Below are 23991 nucleotides of genomic sequence, written 5' to 3' on the forward strand. Positions count from 1 at the left end.
ATGGTTGTTAGTATTTGCCTTATGTATTGAGGTGCTCCTATGTTGGGGGCATAAGTATTTACAATTGTTATATCTTCTTCTTGGATCGATCCCTTAATCATTATGTAGTGTCCTTCTTTGTCTCTTCTGATAGTCCTTATTTTAAAGTCTATTTTGTCTGATATGAGAATTGCTACTCCAGCTTTCTTTTGGTTTCCATTTGCATGGAATATCTTTTTCCATCCCCTTACTTTCAGTCTGTATGTGTCTCTAGGTCTGAAGTGGGTCTCTTGTAGACAGCATATATATGGGTCTTGTTTTTGTATCCATTCAGCCAATCTGTGTCTTTTGGTGGGAGCATTTAGTCCATTTACATTTAAGGTAATTATCGATATGTATGTTCCTATTCCCATTTTCTAAATTGTTTTGGGTTCGTTATTATAGGACTTTTCCTTCTCTTGTGTTTTTGTCTAGAGCAGTTCCTTTAGCATTTGTTGTAAAGCTGGTTTGGTGGTGCTGAACTCTCTCAGCTTTTGCTTGTCTGTAAAGGTTTTAATTTCTCCATCAAATCTGAATGAGATCCTTGCTGGGTAGAGTAATCTTGGTTGCAGGTTTTTCTCCTTCATCACTTTCAGTATGTCCTGCCACTCCCTTCTGGCTTGTAGAGTTTCTGCTGAGAGATCAGCTGTTAACCTTATGGGGATTCCCTTGTGTGTTATTTGTTGTTTTTCCCTTGCTGCTTTTAATATGCTTTCTTTGTATTTAGTTTTTGACAGTTTGATTAATATGTGTCTTGGCGTATTTCTCCTTGAATTTATCCTGTATGGGACTCTCTGTGCTTCCTGGACTTGATTAACGATTTCCTTTCCCATATTAGGGAAGTTTTCAACTATAATCTCTTCAAATATTTTCTCAGTCCCTTTCTTTTTCTCTTCTTCTTCTGGAACCCCTATAATTCGAATGTTGGTGCGTTTAATGTTGTCCCAGAGGTCTCTGAGACTGTCCTCAGTTCTTTTCATTCTTTTTTCTTTATTCTGCTCTGCAGTAGTTATTTCCACTATTTTATCTTCCAGGTCACTTATCCGTTCTTCTGCCTCATTTATTCTGCTATTGATCCCATCTAGAGTATTTTTCATTTCATTTATTGTGTTGTTCATCATTGTCTGTTTCATCTTTATTTCTTCTAGGTCCTTGTTAACTGCTTCTTGCATTTTGTCCATTCTATTTCCAAGATTTTGGATCATCTTTACTATCATTATTCTGAACTCTTTTTCAGGTAGACTGCCTATTTCCTCTTCATTTGTTAGGTCTGGTGGGTTTTTATCTTGCTCCTTCATCTGCTGTGTGTTTTTCTGTCTTCTCATTTTGCTTATCTTACTGTGATTGGGTTCACCTTTTTGCAGGCTGCAAGTTCGTAGCTCCCGTTGTTTTTGATGTCTGTCTCCAGTGGCTAAGGTTGGTTCAGTGGGTTGTGTAGGCTTCCTGGTGGAGGGGACTAGTGGCTGTGTTGTGGTGTATGAGGCTAGATCTTGTCTCTCTAGTGGGCAGGTCCACGTCTGGTGGTGTGTTTTGGGGTGTCTGTGGACTTATTATGATTTTAGGCAGCCTCTCTGCTAGTGGGTGGGGTTGTGTTCCTGTTTTGCTATATGGTTGGCATAGGTTGTCCAGCACTGTAGCTTGCTGGTCGTTGAGCGAAGCTGGGTGCTGGTGTTGAGATGGAGATCTCTGGGAGATTTTCGCCGTTTGATATTATGTGGGGCTGGGAGTTCTCTTCTTGACGAGTGTTCTGAAGTTGGCTCTCCCACCTCAGAGGCAGAGTCCTGACTCCTGGCTGGAGCAGCAAGAGCCTTTCATCCACTCGGCTGTTTTCTCTGGGAATCTTGGGTGGCCCACTCAAACCCTTTGGAATGGGTGCAGTTTGTCCCTTTCTTGGTATTCATGCAGTGGAAGGTTCCTTGTCCAGTCTCAGAATTCAGAAAAACACAGCTTTGGCAACCATACGAAGGGAAGGTGACGGCGCGACCTCTCCCGAAGGTCCGTGCGGCAGACTACCACATAAATAGTTTTAAGTAGAGATATTTAACAAAGAGTTCTGTAAAAAAATTTTTTCATTTCATAATATACCAGGGATATAGAAACACGTGTACATATAAATTTTACTTTGTCTTTTAAAGACCCCTAAATAGAACTGTACTGTATAAATATGCCATAATTTATTTCACCAAAACATACTGAAAATCATTTCCAATTTTTCAATATTATAAACAGTCCTGCAATCCTTTTACCTCTATCTTTAACCACTGTAAACTATACCATTAGAATAAATATCAAGAAATAATATTACTGGGACTTCCCTGGCGGTCCAGTGGTTAAGACTCTGTGCTTCCAACCCAGGGGGCACGAGTTTGATCCCTGTTCGGGGAACTAAGATCCCACATGCCGCTAGGTGCGGCCAAAAAAAAAAAAAGAAATAGTATTATTGGATAAATGGGTATATATATTTCTAATTTGGAGATGTACTGGTCAGTAAAGTTGCAATTTACATTCCTATCAACTTTGCATGAGAACATGAAAACTCTGGTCATTATTAATCTTTGCCAATCTGATGGAGGAAAAAATGATCTCATCATTTTAATCTTCATTTTAAAAAATTATAAGTGAAAGTGTATCTCAATATATTTATCAGCCTCTGTGTTTCTTTATAATCTTTGCCCATTCTTCAATGTGGCTGCTCTTTTTATTAATTTGTGACACTTTTTATATTAATGTTAAAATATCAAGGGAGAATATTCATATTAGCCGTTTAAAACTATGATGCCTTTTGTCATAAATGTTTAAATTTTTTAAATAGTCATTTGTTTCAGTCTTTTCTTTAGTAACGTCTGAGTTTCATGCTCCTTCCTGTAAACATTTTTACATCAGAAAACATTTATATATACATATGTAAGTAGTTAGAACAATATAGGAAAAAGTTCTCAATTTTTGTTGTCATCTCCAAATTAGAGTATGTAGGTAAACACACTCTTCAACCACAGCAGAAAGCTGTCATTAGACAGTTAAAGAGTTTACAGCACAGTTATTATTAAGTAATTCAGTATGCTAATTTTAAAAAATTATTAATTCCTAAATATGAAGATAATTTAATTATCTGGTGTTGCCTGGAAACAAGATGGATATATTTTCCAGATTAACAGGAGAATGCTTTCCGGAAGAAGAAACTCAATTACTCCAATCTATTCAAATGTCATTTGCTGAAGACATCCTGGGCATCCAGTGTCAGAACTGCAGGTGTCCTTCCCTCATCCTTCTCCTCTATATCAAACTGGTTCACCAATCCCCCTGCAAATCACTTAGACTAAGTCACTATTTATTACCTCTCTTGAATTGTCACAAAAATCAATCTTGGTCTCTGCTTCCAGTCTAATTCATCTAGCACACCCACACTAAATTAATCTTCCTAACAGAGGTTCAATCAAGAATATGCAATAAATACAAACTCCTAGCTACAAATCCTACCTATGTAAAGTATTTTACACTTTAAAGTATATCAGTATTTCCCAAAGTGTATTCTACACAACATCAGTCTTGCAAAATACAATGAAATGAGCCTTAAAAAAAATCTCGGTTAGTTTGGGAAGCACTGTTTACTATAGCCCAGTTTTGTAGAATTATTTATATTATTCATTAAGAATCTGAGTACCAATTATGTGCTCTATGCCAAGTGTTGAAGGTTATAGTTGTGAACAAAATAGTCTTGGTTTTCATGTTGCTTACAATCAAGTGAGAGAAATGGACATTTAAACAAATAATTACAAAAATAAAATCATACACTGAGATAAATGCCATGAAAGGCATGGGGTGCTATGAGAAAGAATAAGTTGATTTATTGACATTAATAAGCCCACAAGACATAAAGAACACATACAGCATACAGAAGAAAGATCTTAAACACATACATAAATATAAATAATACATAAACATAAATAACGCTTGAGGGACTTCCCTGGTGGTGCAGTGGATAAGACTCTGCGCTCCCAGTGCAGCAGGCCCGGGTTCGATCCCTGGTCAGGGAACTAGATCCCACATGCACGCCACAACTAAGGAGCCTGTGAGCCGCAACTAGGGAGCCTGCCTACCGCAACCAACACCCAGCACACCCAAATAATAAATAAATAAATAAATAAAGCTTGATATTATTTATTGACAGAGGTAGTAGTGATGTGATGCTGGGGAGTTACAGCAGAGTCAATAGTTTAGCAAATTCTAGGAAGAGCAAGAAGGCCAAGGTGGCTGACGCAGGGAAAGGAGGGAAGGGAGATAATGTAAGATGAGGCAAGACAGGTAGATAGAGGCCAGGTCACACACATCACTGAGAGTCCTGCAGCTAAGTAACCTGTATAACTTTGCTTAATTCAGTATTCCTGAACTTTAATCTAAGAAAAACCAATAATAGGCCATGTCCAATGTTCCATAGAACATACTTTCAATCATATGATAGTAGTGGATGTATAAAGTCAAGGTTTGCACTGGGTTAGTGTTGATACATTTTAAGAGAAAATGACACAATTTGAAAGCTGAGTTTTTATTTATTTAAATTTTGAATTGAAAAATATCAAGCAGAAAAAAGTTAGCCACAGCAGGCCTGAAACTGCTATCCTTAGAAAGGCCTGCTTGAAAGGCTGGCCCTGCTTGGTCTTTGGGAACTTGGACTTTCCGTGTTTTTGCCATTCCTTAACTGATAAGGACAGCTCACTGTACCTAAACTGTCTGTGCAAACAGTATGGTTTATGCGGCATATTTGCTTTCCTTCTAGGAGCCTGGAATTTTGATACATGTTAGGTAGTAGATGCCTGTGTGACCAGCCATCACTAAAAACCCTAGGTGCTGAGTCTCTAATGAGCTTCCCTAGTAGACAATATTTCACTTGTGCTGTCACAAGTCAATGCTGGAAGAACTAAGTGTGACCTGTGTGACTCCACCTGAAGAGACCTCTTGGAAACTTGCCCCTGTTTTTCTTTGGACTTGGCCTCATGTGTCTTTTTTCTTTGCTGATTTTGTTTTGTACCCTGTGCTGTAATAAATGATCTCCATGAGTGTGACTATGTGTTCTGTCAGGTGAGTCCTCCTAGTGAACCTGGGGATGTTCTTCGGGGTTTCAGTGCAAGAACAAGATAGAATACTGTGAAATGTCTCCCTCCACCTCTGTCTCCCAGTCTCCCAAAATGAAACTATATTGTTTTGGAATAAATATCTAGTTGGTATTCAGGTACAGGGCTTCTTCTTTTTTTTTTTTTTTAAATCTTAGAAGCAATTACCATAAAAAGCAGAATAGCGGTGACCTTTAAGGTGGTTGTGATTGAGAAGAGGCATGAGTGGGGCTTTGAGCATGTTTCCACTGTTCTATTTAGTGACTATGGTGGTGTCAGCATTAAAATAATTTGTTAAAAAAATAAGTTAAACTTAAATTTGTTTACTATGCTTCTTTGCATGTGTATTATTTCACAACAAAAAAATGTTTTGTTGTAGCTGGTATGGCTTTGAAACTTGGCAGCTGAAGCCTCAAAACTAAATCCATTTCCTAAAGAAAAGGATATAAAAGAATGAACGGAAGGCTAAGTACTGAGGCACAGGAAATGCTTATAATTTGGTAGCTGAAAGAGAACAAAGTAAAGGAAAGCATGGAAAACACTAATCAGGCTGGGTAGTGACCCGAATAGATTGCATGTAAGAAGTGGCATCTGAATGAGGTTCATTTCAAATTGAGAAGTCACCCCTTTCCTCTGTGCTACCAGAAAGTTCTAGATATACTTCAATTTCAGTACTTACCACTCTGTAGGGGCAATTAATTGTTAAGATTTCTACATCCTCAAAGAGACTAAGTTCCTACAGTACTGGGACAGTTTCCTTTTCCAGTTACTGTATTCCAAGTATCTTGAAGAGTGCCTGGCTCATAACGGGTCCTTAATAAATAAGGTGCATAGAAATGGAGAATGAAACCAGAAAAGGCCCATATCAAAGAAACCATGAAAGGAGAGAATGTAAAGAATTCCATGAGCAGTTTTAAATTTTCTTCAGTTTTCTTCTTTTTCTCCTACTTTTAACAACCTTTCAGGTCATTACTGTTTTTACTAAATCCTTTCCACTCTACTGCTACCTCCTCATCATTGCTGCAACAACTATCTAAACACCAACTATGTGCAGGGCACTTAGCCAGGTAATGTCAGGGATATACAAAGATGAGCTTACTGTCTAGTGCAGGACATATTCCAATACATAAATAACACAAAGCTGCAAGTGGAAGACAGAGAGAAAGAACAGGAACATGGCATGGACGTTAGAGGACTAGAAAAGGCTTTAGTGATTAGAAAAGGCTTTCATGGAAAGATGACATCTGCTTTGGTTCTTGAAGGATGTTAGAATTTAAATAGGGAGAAACATAGGTAAGGGCATTTCAACAGAGAGAACAGCTTAAGAATTAATAGGTATATGAGGGACAACATACAAAGAAATGAGGCAAGAAAGGCAGGAGTTGACGAGATAAGAAAAAAAGTAAGAAAGAAGCAAAAATTATGCCATTGTCCAGTGAGTAGAGCTGATAAAGGAGACCAAAATGGAGCAGCCACAGATGTAAAGGAAGACCAGAAAAATGTGGTTTCATAGAACTGAAGAGAGGAAACTGAACCGGAAGTAAAACTGGAGTGAGATGTTTTATAACTCTTTTCAAAAAAGACTGCAAAAGGTGCCAAGAAGTGAGGCAGTAATAGAGAGGATGTGAAAGTCTGGAAAGGTGTGTGTATGAAAGAGAGGGAGATATTGTAACAAATGAGTAGGGATGATGCAGTAAATCATCAGTTTTCAACTGGGTGACTCTGCTCCCCTGGAGACATTTTTGGTTGCCGTAACTAGGAGTGAAGAAGGGTACTACCAGAACCTAGCTGAGTAGAGGCTGGGGATGCTGCTAACCATTTTGCAAGTACAGTACAGTGCCCCACAACAAAGAATTATCTGACCCAACATGTCAGTAGTGTCGAAGTTGAGAAACCCTGTACCAGAGCATAAGGGATACGGAAGAGAGAATGATTAACCAAAGAAGCAAAGTCTTTGGTAAAGTGAGAACATTCATGCAGGAGGAAGACTTTCCTGGTTCTCTAACCTACTGACTCTGATTAGAGCATGAACCTGGAAGCAGCTTCAGGCATTACTTATTTGAAAAGTGTATTGAAATACAACATTCCAATTTCTCCCATCAACATGAACGACAATGTGCATACCTTAAATCATTATTTACCCTGTGACTATTCTATATAGATAAACCATTTATCTTTTGGGATACCATCAAGGATTAAAATGTGGGTACTTCTATTTTTTTCTAAGTTCCATATATGTACGGCAATCACGTCCATTAAAAGGTTAATAGATAAAAATGATCAGAGTGCATATACCAGTGTAATTTTATTTTGTAAAATCTCCTATGTACCATTTAGAAATGAGTTACAAATAATCTGTATTTTAACAGTTCATAGGGATACCATGTGAAAAGGAAGCCTACAAAAGCACCAGTTTAAGATGCCAAGTAACATTGCTAGAAAAGGATAAAATGAGTTAACAGTGATTATAAAAATGGGGTTGTAACTATCTTTGGTTACTAAGTGCAATATATTTCAAAGCCACAATGAACTTGATCATATAAATTTCACTTTGTATCATAAGCATGAAAAGACTATTTACTGACATGTATTATGTGAAAGGTACTAAGAGGAGTTCAATCACAAATTCTGCTCTCAAATAAGAGACAGTCACTCATTTAAACATCTTCTGAGCACCTACTATGTGCTGATAATAGGCACATGAGGATATAACAATGAACTAGATAGACATAATTTTTGCTTTTAAATTTCTTAGGGACAAGCAGATAAATAGGCAGTTACAATGTAGAGGAAGCACAGATTAGTGGAGATGAACTCTAGAGCCAACCTGTCTAGGTTTGGACCCAGATCTGCCATTTTATAAGCTTTGTGATCTTGGTCAAATTGTTTATCTTTTCTGTATCTGATGATAATATTTTAAAGTATTTGCCTTATGGGGCTGTTGAGAAAGTGACATTTGAGATAAGATCTAAGACTGACAATAAGTGTGAACTTTTTTCTTGGTGAAGGTAATGGTGGGGAGGGGTTGGGATGACAAAATAATGCTCTAAAAGGCAGAGGAAACTGACTATGTGAAGGCCCAAGGAAAGAACAAAACCTGGCTCACTAAGGAAATTAAAGCAATTCTACATGCAGAGTGTAACGGGAAGGTATTTGGCAGTAATAAGGTATGAGCCCAGAGAAGCAGCAGAGCCTAGATAACAAAAAGCCATATGATCCATGAAAGGGAGTTTGAACTTTATTCTAGAGAGTTTTTGTTACTTAAACACACACACATACACATACACACACAAACCGACAGACTTTTTCTCATTCAAGAAGTAATAAGTTCGTGCTGGGAAAACTGGACAGCTACATGTAAAAGAATGAAATTAGAACACTTCTTAACACCATACACAAAAATAAACTCAAAATGGATTAAAGACCTAATGCAAGGCCAAACACTAAAACATAGGCAGAACACTCTATGACATAAATCACAGCAAAATCCTTTTTGAATCACCTCCTACAGAAATGGAAATAAAAACAAAAATAAACAAATGGCACCTAATGAAACTTAAAAGCTTTTGCACAGCAAAGGAAACCATAAACAACACAAAAAGACAACCCTCAGAATGGGAGAAAATATTTGCAAACGAAGCAACTGACAAAGGATTAATCTCCAAAATATACAAGTGGCTCAAGCAGCCCAATATTAAAAGGAACGCCTGAGGGACTTCCCAAGGTGGTCCAGAGGTTAAGACTCTGCGCTCCCAATGCAGGGGGCCCAGGTTTGATCCCTGGTCAGGGAACTAGATCCCGCATGCCGCAACTAAAGATCCCATGTGCCACAAGGAAGACCTGGTGCAGCCAAATAAATAAATATTTTTTAAAAAATAAAAAATAATCTCTGCTTAAAAAAAAAAAGGAATGCCTGAGCGTCTATCCTCAGAACACTATATTGTGTTTTCACATAGTTTATCTTAATTAATCAAAGAACCCTAAAGAGGGTGATACTGTTCATTTTACAGATGTGGAAACTAAGGTACCAAGGGAACAAACAACTAGACGTCAAAACAAGAAGGCTGTTCTTCATAGACAAATTTGTCTTTTCACACTCAGTCCAACAGATGATTTTACAATTTCTAATGTGTACTGTATTCCTCCTTACCTTGTTTTAAAAATAACTACAAATTACTATGTCAAAGTTTTATTTGACTGAAGCCAACAAATGGCGAGGTACACCAAGTTGGGAATTTTAACTCTCATTCCCTATCCTTCCTCCCTTGTCAGACTTTACTGCTGAAGCATGTGACAGAACTATGACTTCATAATTAAGGCTATAATGAGATTTCTCTGTCATAAGCTATTATTAACATTCACTACAAACTCATCTAGTTCTGCCTCAAAGCTTTTTTCCTAACCAGAAAATTCTCATGTCTAGTCTCAAGCAAGCAAGAAATATTTTGGCAAAGTCTGAAGACAAGCATAATTAAGTCTTATGAAGCATGTTATAGAATTTTTCTCTAAAGAACAACGCACAAATTCCAGATAAAACAAATTAAATAAGCATAATTTCAGAATATAGGGGAAAAAAGACACTATACTTGAAATTCTTCTGGCATTCAGTCTCCCCCTAAAGAAGGAAGGAAACTGCACACTAACAACACAATTCATTATTGCTCCTTCCATGATTCCTGCTTTAAGTAGGTAAGAGTGTTCATAAAATTTAAGGAATTGTAGCCAGAAGAGACTGTCAAACTTTTTATCTAAGTGAATATTTTTAGAAAACAATTAAGGGCAAGCAAAGAACACTTTGCATGTCTGGCCTAATTGATTTTTCCATCTCACTTTAGTTTTAAACTCAATAACAAACCTCATATTTATTAAAAAATTGTTTACAAAGCACTTACTCATGTTATTATTTCATCCTAACAACTCACTGAGCATCTATAGTTTACCAGACACTGTGCTACATCCTATAGGCTTTGGCTCAAAGTACAAAGAGTTACGTGGAGGAGTTAGACACACAAGCAACTGATGATAAATATAGTAAATAAGGACTGGAAGAAAGGTCCCAAGTACTGAGGGAGTGAGTGTATGATTACTAGTAAAACTAACTTTTGAATTGGATCTTGAAGAATAAAGACGAATGTAAGAATCAGATTTCTGATGGCAAATAACCCCGAAGAATTGGCTTAAACAATAGGAATATATTCACGAAGAGAAACCCCACGGTAGAGAAAGCCCCAGGCCCAGCACAATACGTGTCTAAAATAATGTTGTCATGCACCTACGTTCGTTCTACCTCTGTTCTGCCATCCTCAGGGCATGTTTCATCATCCCCTGTGGTCACAAGACAGCTGCCAGTGGCGATTGGGGCCACATGTTCTCTTGCTCACAAACAATAGGGGAAAAAATCCTCTCCCCCAGAAATAGAATCTCTCTTTCCTTTCAATCTAACTGGGACAAATAATAATTTACAGGGAAATGCCTTGAGCTGATTGGCTTGGAGTAATCAAAATCTACCGCTGAAATGGGTGATGAGTCATCTTCTCAGAGTCTCCTGGATGGCAAAGAACAGGAGAACTCCAAGCACTGGGATAAACACATGAAAAACAGAAGTAGAAGGAACAAGAAACAGCTTAGTATGACTAGAGTAATGGGAAATCTAACGTTAGACACGGTCTACAAACTGTTGTGAGTTTGGACTTTATCCAACAGACAATGGGAAGTCAACACAAGTTTTTTAGGTAGGGAAGTAACATCCTCCAATTGCATTTTTTTAAAAGTGTGGTAGCAATATAGAGAACAGCCAGAGAAGGAGAGGAAAAGTGGGAGAACAAACGGCAGAGACTCCACTGGTAGGCTGTTCAATAAACAGTCCAGACTAGTAAGTAAGTGGTAACAGGCAGGGAAAGAATGGAATAAAAAATACAAGGTGGCAAAGCTGCTACGTAAAACTCTGTGTGTGTGTGTGTGTGTGTGTGTGTGTGTGTGTGTGTGTGTGTGTGAGAAGAGGAAAAATTAAGCCTCAGACAGGTAAAATGGACTGCTTAAGATTGCAAAACTATAAATAGTAATCAGAATCTGAATGGAGGTTTGATTCCCAGTCCAGTGTTCTAATACATCACAACTATGTCTAAAAACTCCAACAATGCTCAAAAAAGCAGATTTTTTTGAATCTTGTGATTTAAAGGATGTTCTGTGTATTGAATTAAAGTGATTTCTGTTTATTCTAACTTTAACATAATGTTCATTAAATGGATTTAATGTCAATTTATAAAACTTAGTACATTATATGTTTTTGAAGTTTCTACATTATTTGAGATAGTAAGGATGCTGTGAAAGGCTCAACTTGCAATGTCAAATTTAGACTGCCTGGTCTTCCCTGGTGGCGCAGTGGTTGGGAGTCCACCTGCCGATGTGGGGGACACGGGTTTGTGCCCTGGTCTGGGAAGATCCCACATGCCGCGGAGCGGCTGGGCCCGTGAGCCATGGCCGCTGGGCCTGCGCGTCCGGAGCCTGTGCTCCGCAATGGGAGAGGCCACAACAGTGAGAGGCCCGCGTACCACACACATACACACACACACACACACAAAATTTAGACTGCCAAAATTTTAAAAATTAAAAGAACTGAAGCTTGCATTAAAAATTTTTGAACTTGTTTTGCAAATAAACTAGGTACTGAATGTCTGAATTTCAATATAAATCTGAAGTTAGTAGGTACATGAAAAGTTTCCTTTAAACTATGCTTCCCTTTGAAATTTTGGATTCTGATAACCAACTTCCATTATCATCAACTTAAAAAGAAAAACGTTGTCTCATCTTAAAAAAGATAATTGTTTTAGAAAAAGTCACTTGCCTGTTTCTTTTTAGAGTGGAGAAGTCTGATTTTGTTTTATTACCACTGTACCAAGACTGGGTTAAGAGGGAAGGTGGTTTAAAACAGAATAAACACTTTCTATAAAAATTATAAACAATATATTTTTTAGCTTATTGGGTTAAATCTTAGTCTTCTGCTTTTAAATTCAATTAATAACTTTAGTGAGCACCTATGTGCCTGGCACTATGCTAGCTGCTGGGAATACAGCTGGAAGCAAAATAGTACTATAGTTACTCAGGCATATTTTGTATGATTATTTGATTAGTGTCAGTCTTCCCCACTGAATAACTATAGCAGTATTTTTTTCAGCCAGAACATAACTGCAAATGTACAAAGATGATGCTTATAAAAAACAACCTGACAATAACATTCCACCAATGACACAAGAACTTTCTTTCACCAAGTAGAAACTCCGCACCCATAACTGAATTTTTTTCTTAAAACATACCTGCTAAAACACTCAACAAACCAGGAATATAAGGAAACTAGCTCAACATAGTAAAGGTTATGTATAGAAAATCCACAGCTAACATCATACTTAATGGTCAAAGACTGAAAGCTTTCCCTCTAAGATGAGGAACAAGACAAGGATGTGGATTTTCACCATTTCTATTCAATACGGTACTGGAAGTCCTAGCCAGAGCAATTAGGCAAGAAAAAGAAAGAAAAGTCATTCAAATTGGAAAAGAAGACATAAAATTATCTTTGTTAGAAAACAACCTTACCTTATATGTAGAAAACTCTAAAGATTACACACACACACACACACACACACACACACACACCATTAAAATAAGTGAGTTCAGTAAAGTTGCAGGATACAAAATCAACACACAAAAATGAGTTGTGTTTATACACTAACAATGAACAATCCACAAAGGAAATTAAGAAATCAATCACATTTACAATAGTACCAAAAAGAATAAAATATTCAGGAGTAAACTTAACCAAGGAGATGAAAGACTTTTACATTGAAAAATACAAAATGTTGTGGGAAGAAATTAAACACAAATAAATGGAAAGACATCTGGTGTTTACGGACTGGTAGACCAGAAGAGATGTCAACACTACTCCAAACAATCTACAGATTCAATGCAATCCCTATCAAAAAAATCCCAATGACATATTTTGCAGAAATAGAAAAATCTATCCTAAAATTCATATGGAATCTCAAGGGACCCCAAACAGCCAAAACAATTTGGAAAAAGAACAATGTTGGAGGCCTCACACTTCTGATTTCAAAACTACTATAAAGCTAGAGTAATCAAAACAGTACGGTGACAGCACAAAGACAGACTTACAGACCAATGGAATGGAACAGATTTCAGAAATAAACCCTCGAATGTATGACCAAGTGATTTTCAACAAAGATGGGCAGACCATTCAATGGAAAAAAGATAGTCTTTTCAACAAACGGCATTGGAAAAACTGGATATCCACATGCAAAGACCTAAACATAAGAGTTTTTTTGAGGGGAAAACTCTTATAAGATTTTTAAAGGGGAAAAGCTTCATGACACTGGATTTGGCAATAATTTCTCAGATGTAACACCAAAAGTATAAGCAACAAAAGAAAAACTAGATCAGTTGGACTTCATTAAAATTAAAAACTTACCAAAAAAAAACCTTTTGTGCATCAAAGTACACTCGACAGAGTGAAAAAGCAATGCATAGAATGGCAAAAATATTTGCAAATCATCTATCTGATAAGGGATTGGTATCCAGAATACATAAAGAGCACCTACAACTCAACAACAACAAAGAAAACCAACTAAATTAAAAAATAGGCAAAAAACTTAAATAGATTATTTCTCCAAAGAAGATATACAAAAGGCTGATAAGCTTTAGAGATGCTAATATCACTAATATTTAGAGAAATGCAAGTGAAAACCACAATGAGATATCACTTCACGCCCATTAGGATGGCTGTTATCAAAATAATAAAAACAACAAGTGTTGGTGAGGATGTGGAGAAACTGGAACCCTGAGGCATGCTCGTGGGAATGTAAAATTTTCTGGATATAAACCTAAATGAAATGAAAGCAGGGACTCAAACAGATATGAGCACACCTATGTTCATGGCAACATTATTCCAAAAGCCAAAAAGTGGAAGCATATGAAGTATCAACTGACAGATAAATGAATGAACAAAATGCAGTATATACATACAATGGACTATTATTCAGCCTTAAAAATGAAGGAAATTCTGACAAATGCTACAACATGGATGAACATTATGCTAAGTGAAATAAGCCAGTCACAAAAGGACAAACATTGTATGATTCTACTTACATGAAATGCCTAGAGTAATCAAATTCGTAGAGACAGAAAGCAGCATAGTGGTTGTCAGGGGCTAAGAGTAAAGGGAAGTGGGGAGTTAGTGTTTACAGGGTATAGAGTTTCAGCTGCAGAAGATGAATGGAGTTCTAGAGATGGATGGTGATAATGGTTGCACGACAATGTGAAATACACTTAATGCCACAGAACTGTACACTTAAAACTGGTTAAAATGGCAAATTTTATGTTATGTATATTTTACCACAATAAAAACAGCAACAACAAAAAAAGATACCTGCTCTGCATCTTTCCTAGTGACTCTATCTTACTGTAGGATCTCATCTCTTCATACCCAGGTAACTGCAATAGCTACTACTGTCCCTGGTTCATTCCACTCTCTCCTCATTCTAACTCAAACAACAGATCACTGGCAGGTGCGTCTTGGCAGTTTTAACATATTAATGTGTGACCTCCAAACTTTCAAAGGCTCCCCATATCTTGCACAAGGGGATAAAAATCCAAATCTCAATCCAGTACTCAAACCCTTCTACAAACATATCCTTTCAACTGTCTAATGTCTTCCCCAGGAAATTCAGTTGTCAGCTCATCCTAGTTTCCCTCTCTATTCCCCTCCCCCAAAGCTAATCTCCACATTACACTCTTGGTTTTCCCTCACAAAGTAACTGCTCCAATCTCTCTGTAAATCTAAACCCTCACAGAAGCTAGCTCAAGTCCCAAGTGTTCCAGGAAGTTATTTAGACTCCTGAGGCCTCACTCATCTCCCTCTAACCAGATCACGTACAGCATACTTTGTATTGATAGATTGTTTTCTAGGCTCAGAGGGGTACATCTTATCTTTTCTGAGGGCAAAGTCTACATATTTCACTTGTTTCTTTCTCCGGTAGCACCTAGTATTGCAAAATACAAAGCAGATCTTCAATAATCGCCTGTGTAACTGAACACAAGGTACAACTCTGGTGTGTGAGTTTCAATGACTAGAATATGAAATCAGAAGCATTTGACATGACTATTTCTGAAGGTTAGCCTGTGACACACAACACAGAAAGCTGTTGTGACTCAAGTGGCTATGTGGAAACCAGATGGTACAACCTGGCAAACACAACACAGGTGTTTTAAATCCTAAAATTAGAGCCTGATACAACGAACCTGTTTAAATGCTGGTAATGAGGAACAAAACAATACAGTAGTTAGGTTTTGTGGGACAGAATACTGGTTTTACTGAATGCATGCATAAATAAGCAATGCTATAACTGGACAGAAATACAGTCAGTCACAGACCTATGAAAACTCTAAATGAAATGTCAGTTGGTTTTTATTAAATTCAGCTCAGGGAAAAAAATCTTCATCAGTTACTTGTGGTAACTGACAGTAACTGTCAAGAATCAGAGTGAGGGCTCTCTCTGATTTCTTCTTTCAACTACATTGTACAAAGACCCAGGGATGAGGATGGTGGTGAAGAATGCAATCAATGAAGAATACGAGGCTCAGGAGTGTAGTGAAAAGAGCTCTCTAAATAGGGCGGAGAGAGGCCTAGATCCTAGTTTTGGTCCAATCCCTCGCCAGCTGCAGAACCCACAGCGAGTCACTCATCTCGCTGGGCCTAGTTCCCCAGTTCTAAAACAAGTCACATCATATCGTTAAAGGTTTTTCTGACTTCAAAATTCCAGGACAAGTTTAATCACAGCTGCCATTAACATGTATGATTCTTGCAATTTCAAATCTTTCTTTCACATTTCCGGGAGAAAGTAATTGATTTCAGCAATCTAAAAGAAATGGATGCTATTCAGAGACAAAAGATTCTGCTACTTGAAAAAACGAAGTAATTCTATAAAAATGCCTATTTCCTCATTACAGTAAGATGTTTTAGCAGAGGAAACAGTTCTCTGGTAAAACCAAGACTGCTTCTGCGAATTAGGCCTAATCCAGAGTACTTATTATCTGTGCTGGTATGTGAAGAGGTGCTATTGTAGTTCAAAGCAGAAACAACACTCAGGGCTTCCTCCCCCCAAACGGTGAGAAAGTTCTCATCTTCGGGGCAAGGCTAATAAACAGTTGTGCAAATGATGAGACACTGAAAAATGCACGCTTTTAGCCTTTCAAGTACTCCAAGCACAGGATTCTTTACCAAAGACTCCGTATTGTCTCTCTCCCAACCTGTCAAAGCGCAATTCCAGTTTTATCCCGAAACAGTAACTTACCCGGACAATCTTAACTTCTCCCTCGGGGAGCAGCCGTACACAGGCCTGCACTCCTCGACCCCTGATTCCGGACGGCAGCTCTCACGCCCACCCCGGGGCGGTCGCAGCCCCGCAGCCGGGTAAACTCGCGCCCGAGTCTCGGGAGCGGTTTCCCGGCGTCCTGGGAGCGACGAGTCCAGCCCCTCGTAGCCCCGAGACTGGAGCCGGCCGAGCCGCCGCCGCGGCCACCTCGGGCCGCTCTCCCCACCCCAAGCGCCACACCTCGCGCCTCTGCCCCCGGGACGGCTGCGCACTGCCCAGCCCGCCCCGCTGAGCGCACCGGGACCGGTCAGCCTGCCACCGCCGCCTCAGCCCCAGACGGACCAGTGACCCTTCCCCGGCCCCGCGCCGCCCGCGGCGTACAGGCCCCAGCCCTGCGCCCCCACGGCCCCCGCACAGCCCCTTCCTCGTCGGGACGCCCAGCACCGCGCCGGTAACAGCCTCGGCTCACAGCCTCAGAGACATCGAGGGACACTCACCCCGGAGGCTCCTCCCGCCGCTGCTGCTGCTGCCGCCGCTGGGACCGCGGCCGTCGCCCCCGCCGCCGCCGCCTGCACCGCCGTCCGCACCGGCGCCAGCGCCCCCGGCCATCCTCCTCCTGCCGTCGCCGCCGCCACCTCCCGTCTCAGCTCCTGTCAGTGGCTCAGGCTCCGGGGCTTCTCCAGGTTTCCCTCGCCGCCATTTTGACGCCTGGAGCGAGCAGGAGGGACTTGGCTCGGCACAGGCCTGGGGCGCCTGCGCGGCGCTGCGGAGCCGGCCCGAGCCCCCGCCAGTCCCCGCTGCCGCCGCCGCCGCGCCCGGGGTCACGTGGGCCGGCGGCGGCGCGCGCGCCCTGGCTGGCCGGGGAGGCGCGTTCACGGGACCTGGGATCGGTTGGAGCCGAGTGCGCGCGCATTATTCCCGCTCTCCGCTCGGAGTCTGAAGCTCGTTGCAGCATCTTGCTTATTCCGGGGAATTGTGGCAAATCGTTAAATCTGTCAGAGTGGAATTATAATAACTACGTTACCGCACGACCGGTTCTACCAATTCATGTTTCCATTCGGCGGCCGGCATCATGATCTATCGCTCACGACACGTCTTTCGTAAAGCGAATACTGCGCTTCCACAGAGAAGTCCTTTTTGACACTCTTGGCGTTTTCTTGGCAGTTTATCTTAAGCCCTGTCTGTATGGTACTTTTACAGACACCACCTTGCTAGTTGTATAGTGGATTTGTTTTTTTTTTTCATCAGGCACCGAAAAGTTTTCCTCAGCAAGATACCCCCATAAACGTGGGATAAGGATTGATGAAAACACAGTCGCCGCGTGGGAGAGCCAAATCGCTCTCCCTAGATGCCCCTTGTCTGGGAGTTTGCAGTAAGTTCAGCGATGCACTAACAAAAACACTTATGTTTATGGAGCACCTTATAGTTCGCAAAACACTGGTAAATGCATTGCTTTCTTTGAACACCAAAACCGCCCTTTGAGGTAGTCAGGACGGGTATTACTATCGCCCTTTTACAGCTAAGGAAATGGGCTCAAAAATACTAAGTCGTTTGCCCCGGGGCGCACAAGCAGCATTAGTAAGTAGGCAAGACAAGACTAGAACCCAGACATTCTGACCCTGGTCATCAGACACATTCTCTCTCACAGTTCTATGACAGGCTCTGGCAATACATCCTGTATTTGTCCTCTGGGAATTTATTTAAAACTCCCTTTAAAGTATTTTCATTTTCAGTCTCTCCCCACCCTTTGAGAAACAAGTTTTCCAAGTCATGCCACCAGGTCTTTTTGTTGCTCTCAAACCATCTCTAAGCTTAAAAGAATAAGAGCAATTTCCAATTTTGTGGTGTGTTTTTAACCATCTCTTTGTCCTTTATTATTTTTACGTTTTGCATTTGGTTGGAATCCTTGAAAGTTTGGAGACTGTAGCAGAGATTGTAGTATTCCCTTGTCCAAAAAAAAGGACTCTTCTAGCTGGTAAGGGTCCCTTCAGCTGAGCACACGTGTGGACAGGAGACAAGAAGTGCATGGAAAAGTGAAAAAATGCAAGGGAAATAGGCCCATCTAGTTGGAACAAAGGTTTGGCTCTGTGTGCCCACCTCCAATTCCCCTATACTGTTATACTTCCCCCTAAATGCACAATTGAATCTTTTCTAAATTCAAGGCACGTACCATTATTTGTATTATTTTGCCTTTGTCTTCAGCTAAATACTGCATTAACTGAAAGAGCTGTTATATGCAAACTAAAAATTCCGTTATCCAAACCACCTCTTGATAATTTATTAAACATGATATAAGATAGGTCTCCACTATTTACACTTTCTCATTTATTCCTAACCTTCACTGCTTGATTTTGATTGTTTCCTAGACACAATATAACAAACAAAATTAAAACAATACTAACAATATCATTCTAAAATCCAAGGGTAACCCCATTTTTCTAAAAGCTTTTGATGTGTAAATCTATCAAAGACTTTTTAAAAAGCCAAATAAGGTCTGCTGGTTTCACCTTGTCCTTTTGTCTATCTGAACACTAGGAGAACTCTAGTATGCTAGTTCGGTAAGATTTACCTTTACAGAAATCATGCGTAAGTGTTCCATGATTTTTTTCCACCCTTTTAGTCATCTACCTTGTGTTTTCTTATCATACCACTTAGGTGTACTTACTAGATACTGAATTAACTTGGTTTACACATCATATGTCAGAGTTTAGATTTATCTATTTCAGTTCAGTCCTACACACATTTTTTTTTAAAGCATCCAGTACCATGTGCCAAGCACAATGCTAGATGCTCAGGGTAAAAAATAAATGATTTTTTGCCCTCGAGGAGCTTAGATTCCAATAGGAAGACAGACTAAAAAATAATTTTTTTTAAAAAGTGCTAAGACAGTATTCAGGAGCAGTGAGGAGTATGGGTTCTAGAGTCAGACAGATCTGGGTGGGCATGTGACACAAGCCAGCCAGTGAGAATCTATTCTGGAAATTTCTGGCAGGCTCTCCTAGTAGATGTTTCTTCTTAATCTATTTCTCTGGAATTATGACCTTAAAGGACAATGTAAATTGTCTTCCTTAGCTATAAGGAGAAAGACATGAGCAATAGCAGAAAGAAACAGAAATTGAGAAAAATGGAAGCCCTGACATCATTTGAACTCCTGGGCATAGCTGTGCCCTAAACCAATCCATCCTTGGTCTTTTAGTTTTTATGAGCCATTAAGTTGCCTAACTCCCCTTTTTTCATCTTAAACTAGTTGGAGGTGGATAAAAGCAGTACATTTCTGTCACTTGCAATCAAGTGTTCTGTTCTTCCACTCCCTGCTCCCTCCATCAGTGAATGTCACCCCATTTTCTGTTACTCCAATCTGATCCTTCATTTTTCTACCATACGTAATGATCCACCAAAGCCTCTCCCTAGGCTTATCTTTCTGGAAATACAATATAGAAGCTGAGTTTTTGAAATCATAAAGAAAAGGAAAATTCTATTTCCTCCATATCAGCATTCTAAGAGAAGTATTATCATACTTACTTTATTTGTCTAAAGCTCTGCAGCTAGTAAAGGATAGTGCTGAGGTCTGACCTTTGATCTATTGGCTCCAACTGACAATCTCTCTTCACTCCAGCATGACAGAAATCCATTGAAGAATATCTGGGTGTGCCTCAGGAGAGGAAGAATGTCGGATTTAAAAACGAAAAAGAGATGTAAGAAAACTAAAACTTTTCATCGCTTATAATTTTTTTTTGAAGAAAGACTCTATTAAAAAACAAAGCTCAAAAACCTGATCTCTAGGCTATAGCTCTAATCAAGCCCTTTTATATAACTATTAGCAGGAAGGTTCCACATTGTAGGTCACTGAGAATATATTGAATCCGGGGCTCACTAAGCCCTTTATTGAAAATTGGAGAGGTTTAAGTCAACAGTGCTAGTCTCTTGTGACTTGGAGATATCAAAGGAGGAAGTTTGTTTGTACCTCTAATTTGAGAAGCTAAAAGTGCCACCTCCTGAGGTAGGGGTGGGCCGGCAGGGAGCTTAATTGCGTTGTGGCTGAATTTGGAGTCAGATTTACTGACACTGTCAAAAGTAATTTAAGGTTTTTTTCACAGAGAAAGACCTAAGATGCTTGATTCTCACATCAGCTGCACCCCAGTCTAAACTTTTCATGATTCGGATTAGTTCAGCCAGGCTTGTCTCTTATAAAGCTCTTTCTTAGTTTACTTCAGCATTTTTGTTGACTTTTTAATTAAAAAGTGGGGGAAAACCTGAGGAAAAAAAAGACTTGACTAACAGAGCATTTGTTAAGACTCTTTGGGTTGCAAGTGATAGAAATCCAGCTCCGATTAGTTTAAGCCCAAAGCAGTATTTATCATAGAGAAAATAAAGAGTGGCCTAGAACTCAAGGACGGGAAAGTATCAGAGCTTCAGGAACAGTGAGAACCAGGGATTTGAACTTGGTCAGGATGTTCCTTCTGTTGCTTACCTCTGCTGCTTTCAACAGCTTGGCTTCATTATTAACTCACCATGGAAGGGCTTTCTCCATGGGTCGAAAAACAACATGGCTCCCAAGTTAGACCATTCATCGAATAAAAGAGTCTGAGTTTCAGGCTGCTGATCCCAAGCATAACATCCCTGGAGAGGGGCGCTTTGTCCCAATATTTGAGTCAGGAGCCAAACTTCAAACCAATCAACAGTGGCCAGGAAGTGGGGATAGGCTGTATTAAATCAGTTCTTACAGACTCATGTAACACACAGGTGCTCAAACTATGGGGATTTAGGAGTCCCCTAGACCCTTTTAGGGGGCCCACAATGTAACCGTTATTTTCATTAAAAACACAATTAAATAAAAATTCTTTTCATAATAACACTAAGATATTTGACTTTTTCACTCATTCTCTGGAGAGCGTATGGTGGAATTTTCCAGAGGTTACATGACATGGGATATCACAACAGATTGAACACAAAAACAGATGTGGAATCCAGGTAGTTTATTTTTATTTTTTTCAGGTAATTTAGTCTTCTATTAAGCCTGACAGTAAAGAGATTTAAAAATGTAAAACAATGCCACTCATCTCACTATTTAAAATATATATATTTATATTTCATAAAAATGTTGTTTATGTTAGTATGTGATGGGCTTGTTATTGCTATTTTTAAGTGAATTAATAAATATTTTAAATATTTAAGTATTTCTAATATAGTAAATATTAATTGTTATAACCTACATAAACAAAAGCTCTTTAGAGGCATCAGTAATCTCTAAGGAGTTCCTGAGATTAAAAAAGCTCCTGATGAGAGTGGGAGGGAGGGAGACACAAGGGGGAAGAGATATGGGGACATATGTATATGTATAACTGATTCACTTTGTTATAAAGCAGAAACTAACACACCTTTGTAAAGCAATTATACTCCAAGAAAGATGTTAAAAAAAAAAAAAAGAAAAAGCTCCTGAACCACTAATATAACTATGGGCAACTTGCTTGATTTTTCTGTGCCTCAGTTTCTTCATCTGTAAATGGGGATAATAATAGGGCCTACCTTATAGGGTATGGGAGGATTAAGAGAGTTAATACTTTGTGAAGTGCTTAGAGCAGTTCCAGGCACATAATAGGTGCTTTAGAAGGGTTAAATACTACTACTACTACTACTACTACTACTACTACTGCTACTGCTACTAAAAGAGAGGTTCACAGACTATGCCAGAGGTCAACATTGGAATCAAAAAATAACCAATCAGAGAAAACTGTATGAAAATGTCTAGGGTTTTATGTTAAGGCAGGTACTACAGAAAAAACAATTACAAGGGTAGAAATTATCTCATTACTTGGGCTTTATATATCTTGATTTAGGTCATTCCGTAGTTTGAGTTTCTCTAACAGTATGATAGCTGATTCTGTGTCTCAGGGTTAGCAACTTTCCTACATGGTTCTCCTTTTTGGTTTTGTTTTCAAAAAATTTTTATTTTTTATTGATGTATAGTTGATGTACAATATTATACGTTACAGGTGTACAATACAGTGATTCACAATTTTTAAAAGTTATACTCCATTTATAGTTATTAAAAATATTGGCTATATTCCCCATGTTGTACATATGTCCTTGTAACTTATTTTATACCTACTAGTTTGTACTTCTTACTTCCCTACCCCTATATTGTACATGGCACTTTAGATCTACTTTGACTATTTGTTGTGCCCTAACCCACAATTTGCCCTCCCCTGTTGGTGATACAAGGGAAAGCATGAAATCATTGTGTGACCCTCTATGTACCAAAGGCACATTTAATCCTTGAAGTATTCCTGAACTAGAGGTGTTATTAATTCAGTTTCACAAGTGAGGAAACTAAGGCTGAGAGAAGATGTAAGTGGCCCAATGTGACACAGTTAAAAAATAACAAGGCCAGGAATTGAACCTAGATTTTTAGGATGTTGAAGTCCAACATCTTTCCAGTATTCCCTCCGGTCTCCCATCTAGAGAGAAAGAAAGAAAGTCTTTAATAATAAACAAAGTCTCTCATTTCACAATTAGAAATGAAAGACTTAACTACACCTCTCCTCTTTTCTAATACATGCGTTTAATGCCAAACATTTCCCTCTGAGTACTGCTTGAGCTACATCCCACAAAACTTGATGTATTTTAATTTTTATTCAGTTGAAAATATTTTCTAATTTCCCTTGTGATTTCTTCTTTGACCCATGGGTTTCTTAGAAGTGTGTTGTTCAATTTCCAAATATTCGAGGATATTTTTCAGATACCTTTCTGGTTTTGATTTCTAATTTAATCTCATTGTTGTCAAATCATATACTGTGTATGAGTTCAATCCTTTCAACTTACTGTGACTTGTTTTATAGTGCAGAATATATTCTATCTTGGTAAATATTGCATGTATACTTGGAAAGAATGTGTGTTTGGGTATTGATAAATAGAGTGTTCTATAAACATCAGTTATTTCAATATGATGGTGGTGTTCAAGTCTTCCATATCCTTACTGATTTTCTGTCAATTTGTTTTGTTGAAAACAAACATTATTGAAAGAGGAGTTTTAAATTCTCCAACTATAATTTTAGATTTGTCTATTTTTTCTTTTGCATCTATCAGTTTCTTCTTCAACTATTTTGAAGCTTTGTTATTAAGTGCATAAACATTTTGGAATTTAATGTCCTCTAATTACTTGATCCCTTAATCATTATGAAATGTCTCTCTTCATCTGTGCAAAAATTCTTTGTGAGGACATTTACTTTGAGGGTATAGCAAATCCAGCTTTCTGTAGTTAATATTTACATGTATATCTTTTTCCATCTTTTTACTTTTAGTCTATCTATATCTTCATTTTTAAGTGGGTTTTCTTTAGGCAGTATATAGTTGGATCTTTAAAAAAATTAATATGATAAACTTTGCCTCTTATTACTCACATTTATTTACACTTAATGTAAATGGTCTAAACATACAATCATCAACCATGTAGTCCAGGCTCAGATATGTCAATTGAGATATAT

General features: G+C 38.8%; 1 protein-coding gene across 3 annotated transcripts in view; it reads right to left on the reverse strand.

The window, feature by feature from the left end:
- The window catches only part of BTBD7 (BTB domain containing 7), an 83316-nt gene extending 66032 nt beyond the window's left edge, over positions 1 to 17284 (reverse strand). The window contains exon 1 of one of the 3 annotated variants that reach the window (XM_007454726.1): positions 17005 to 17213. Coding sequence is in view for 1 of the 3 variants with exons in the window: in XM_007454727.1 (XP_007454789.1) it covers positions 17005 to 17116 (112 nt within the window). In the remaining 2 variants the exon portion in view is untranslated. Of the gene's footprint in view, positions 1 to 17004 lie in introns of all 3 variants that reach the window. The other 2 variants (XM_007454727.1, XM_007454728.1) reach the window with 2 other exon arrangements.
- Between the last annotated feature and the right edge of the window lie 6707 nt (positions 17285 to 23991).

Source organism: Lipotes vexillifer, unplaced genomic scaffold (assembly GCF_000442215.2).
Source record: "Lipotes vexillifer unplaced genomic scaffold, Lipotes_vexillifer_v1.1 scaffold1126, whole genome shotgun sequence".
NCBI lineage: Eukaryota > Metazoa > Chordata > Mammalia > Artiodactyla > Lipotidae > Lipotes > Lipotes vexillifer.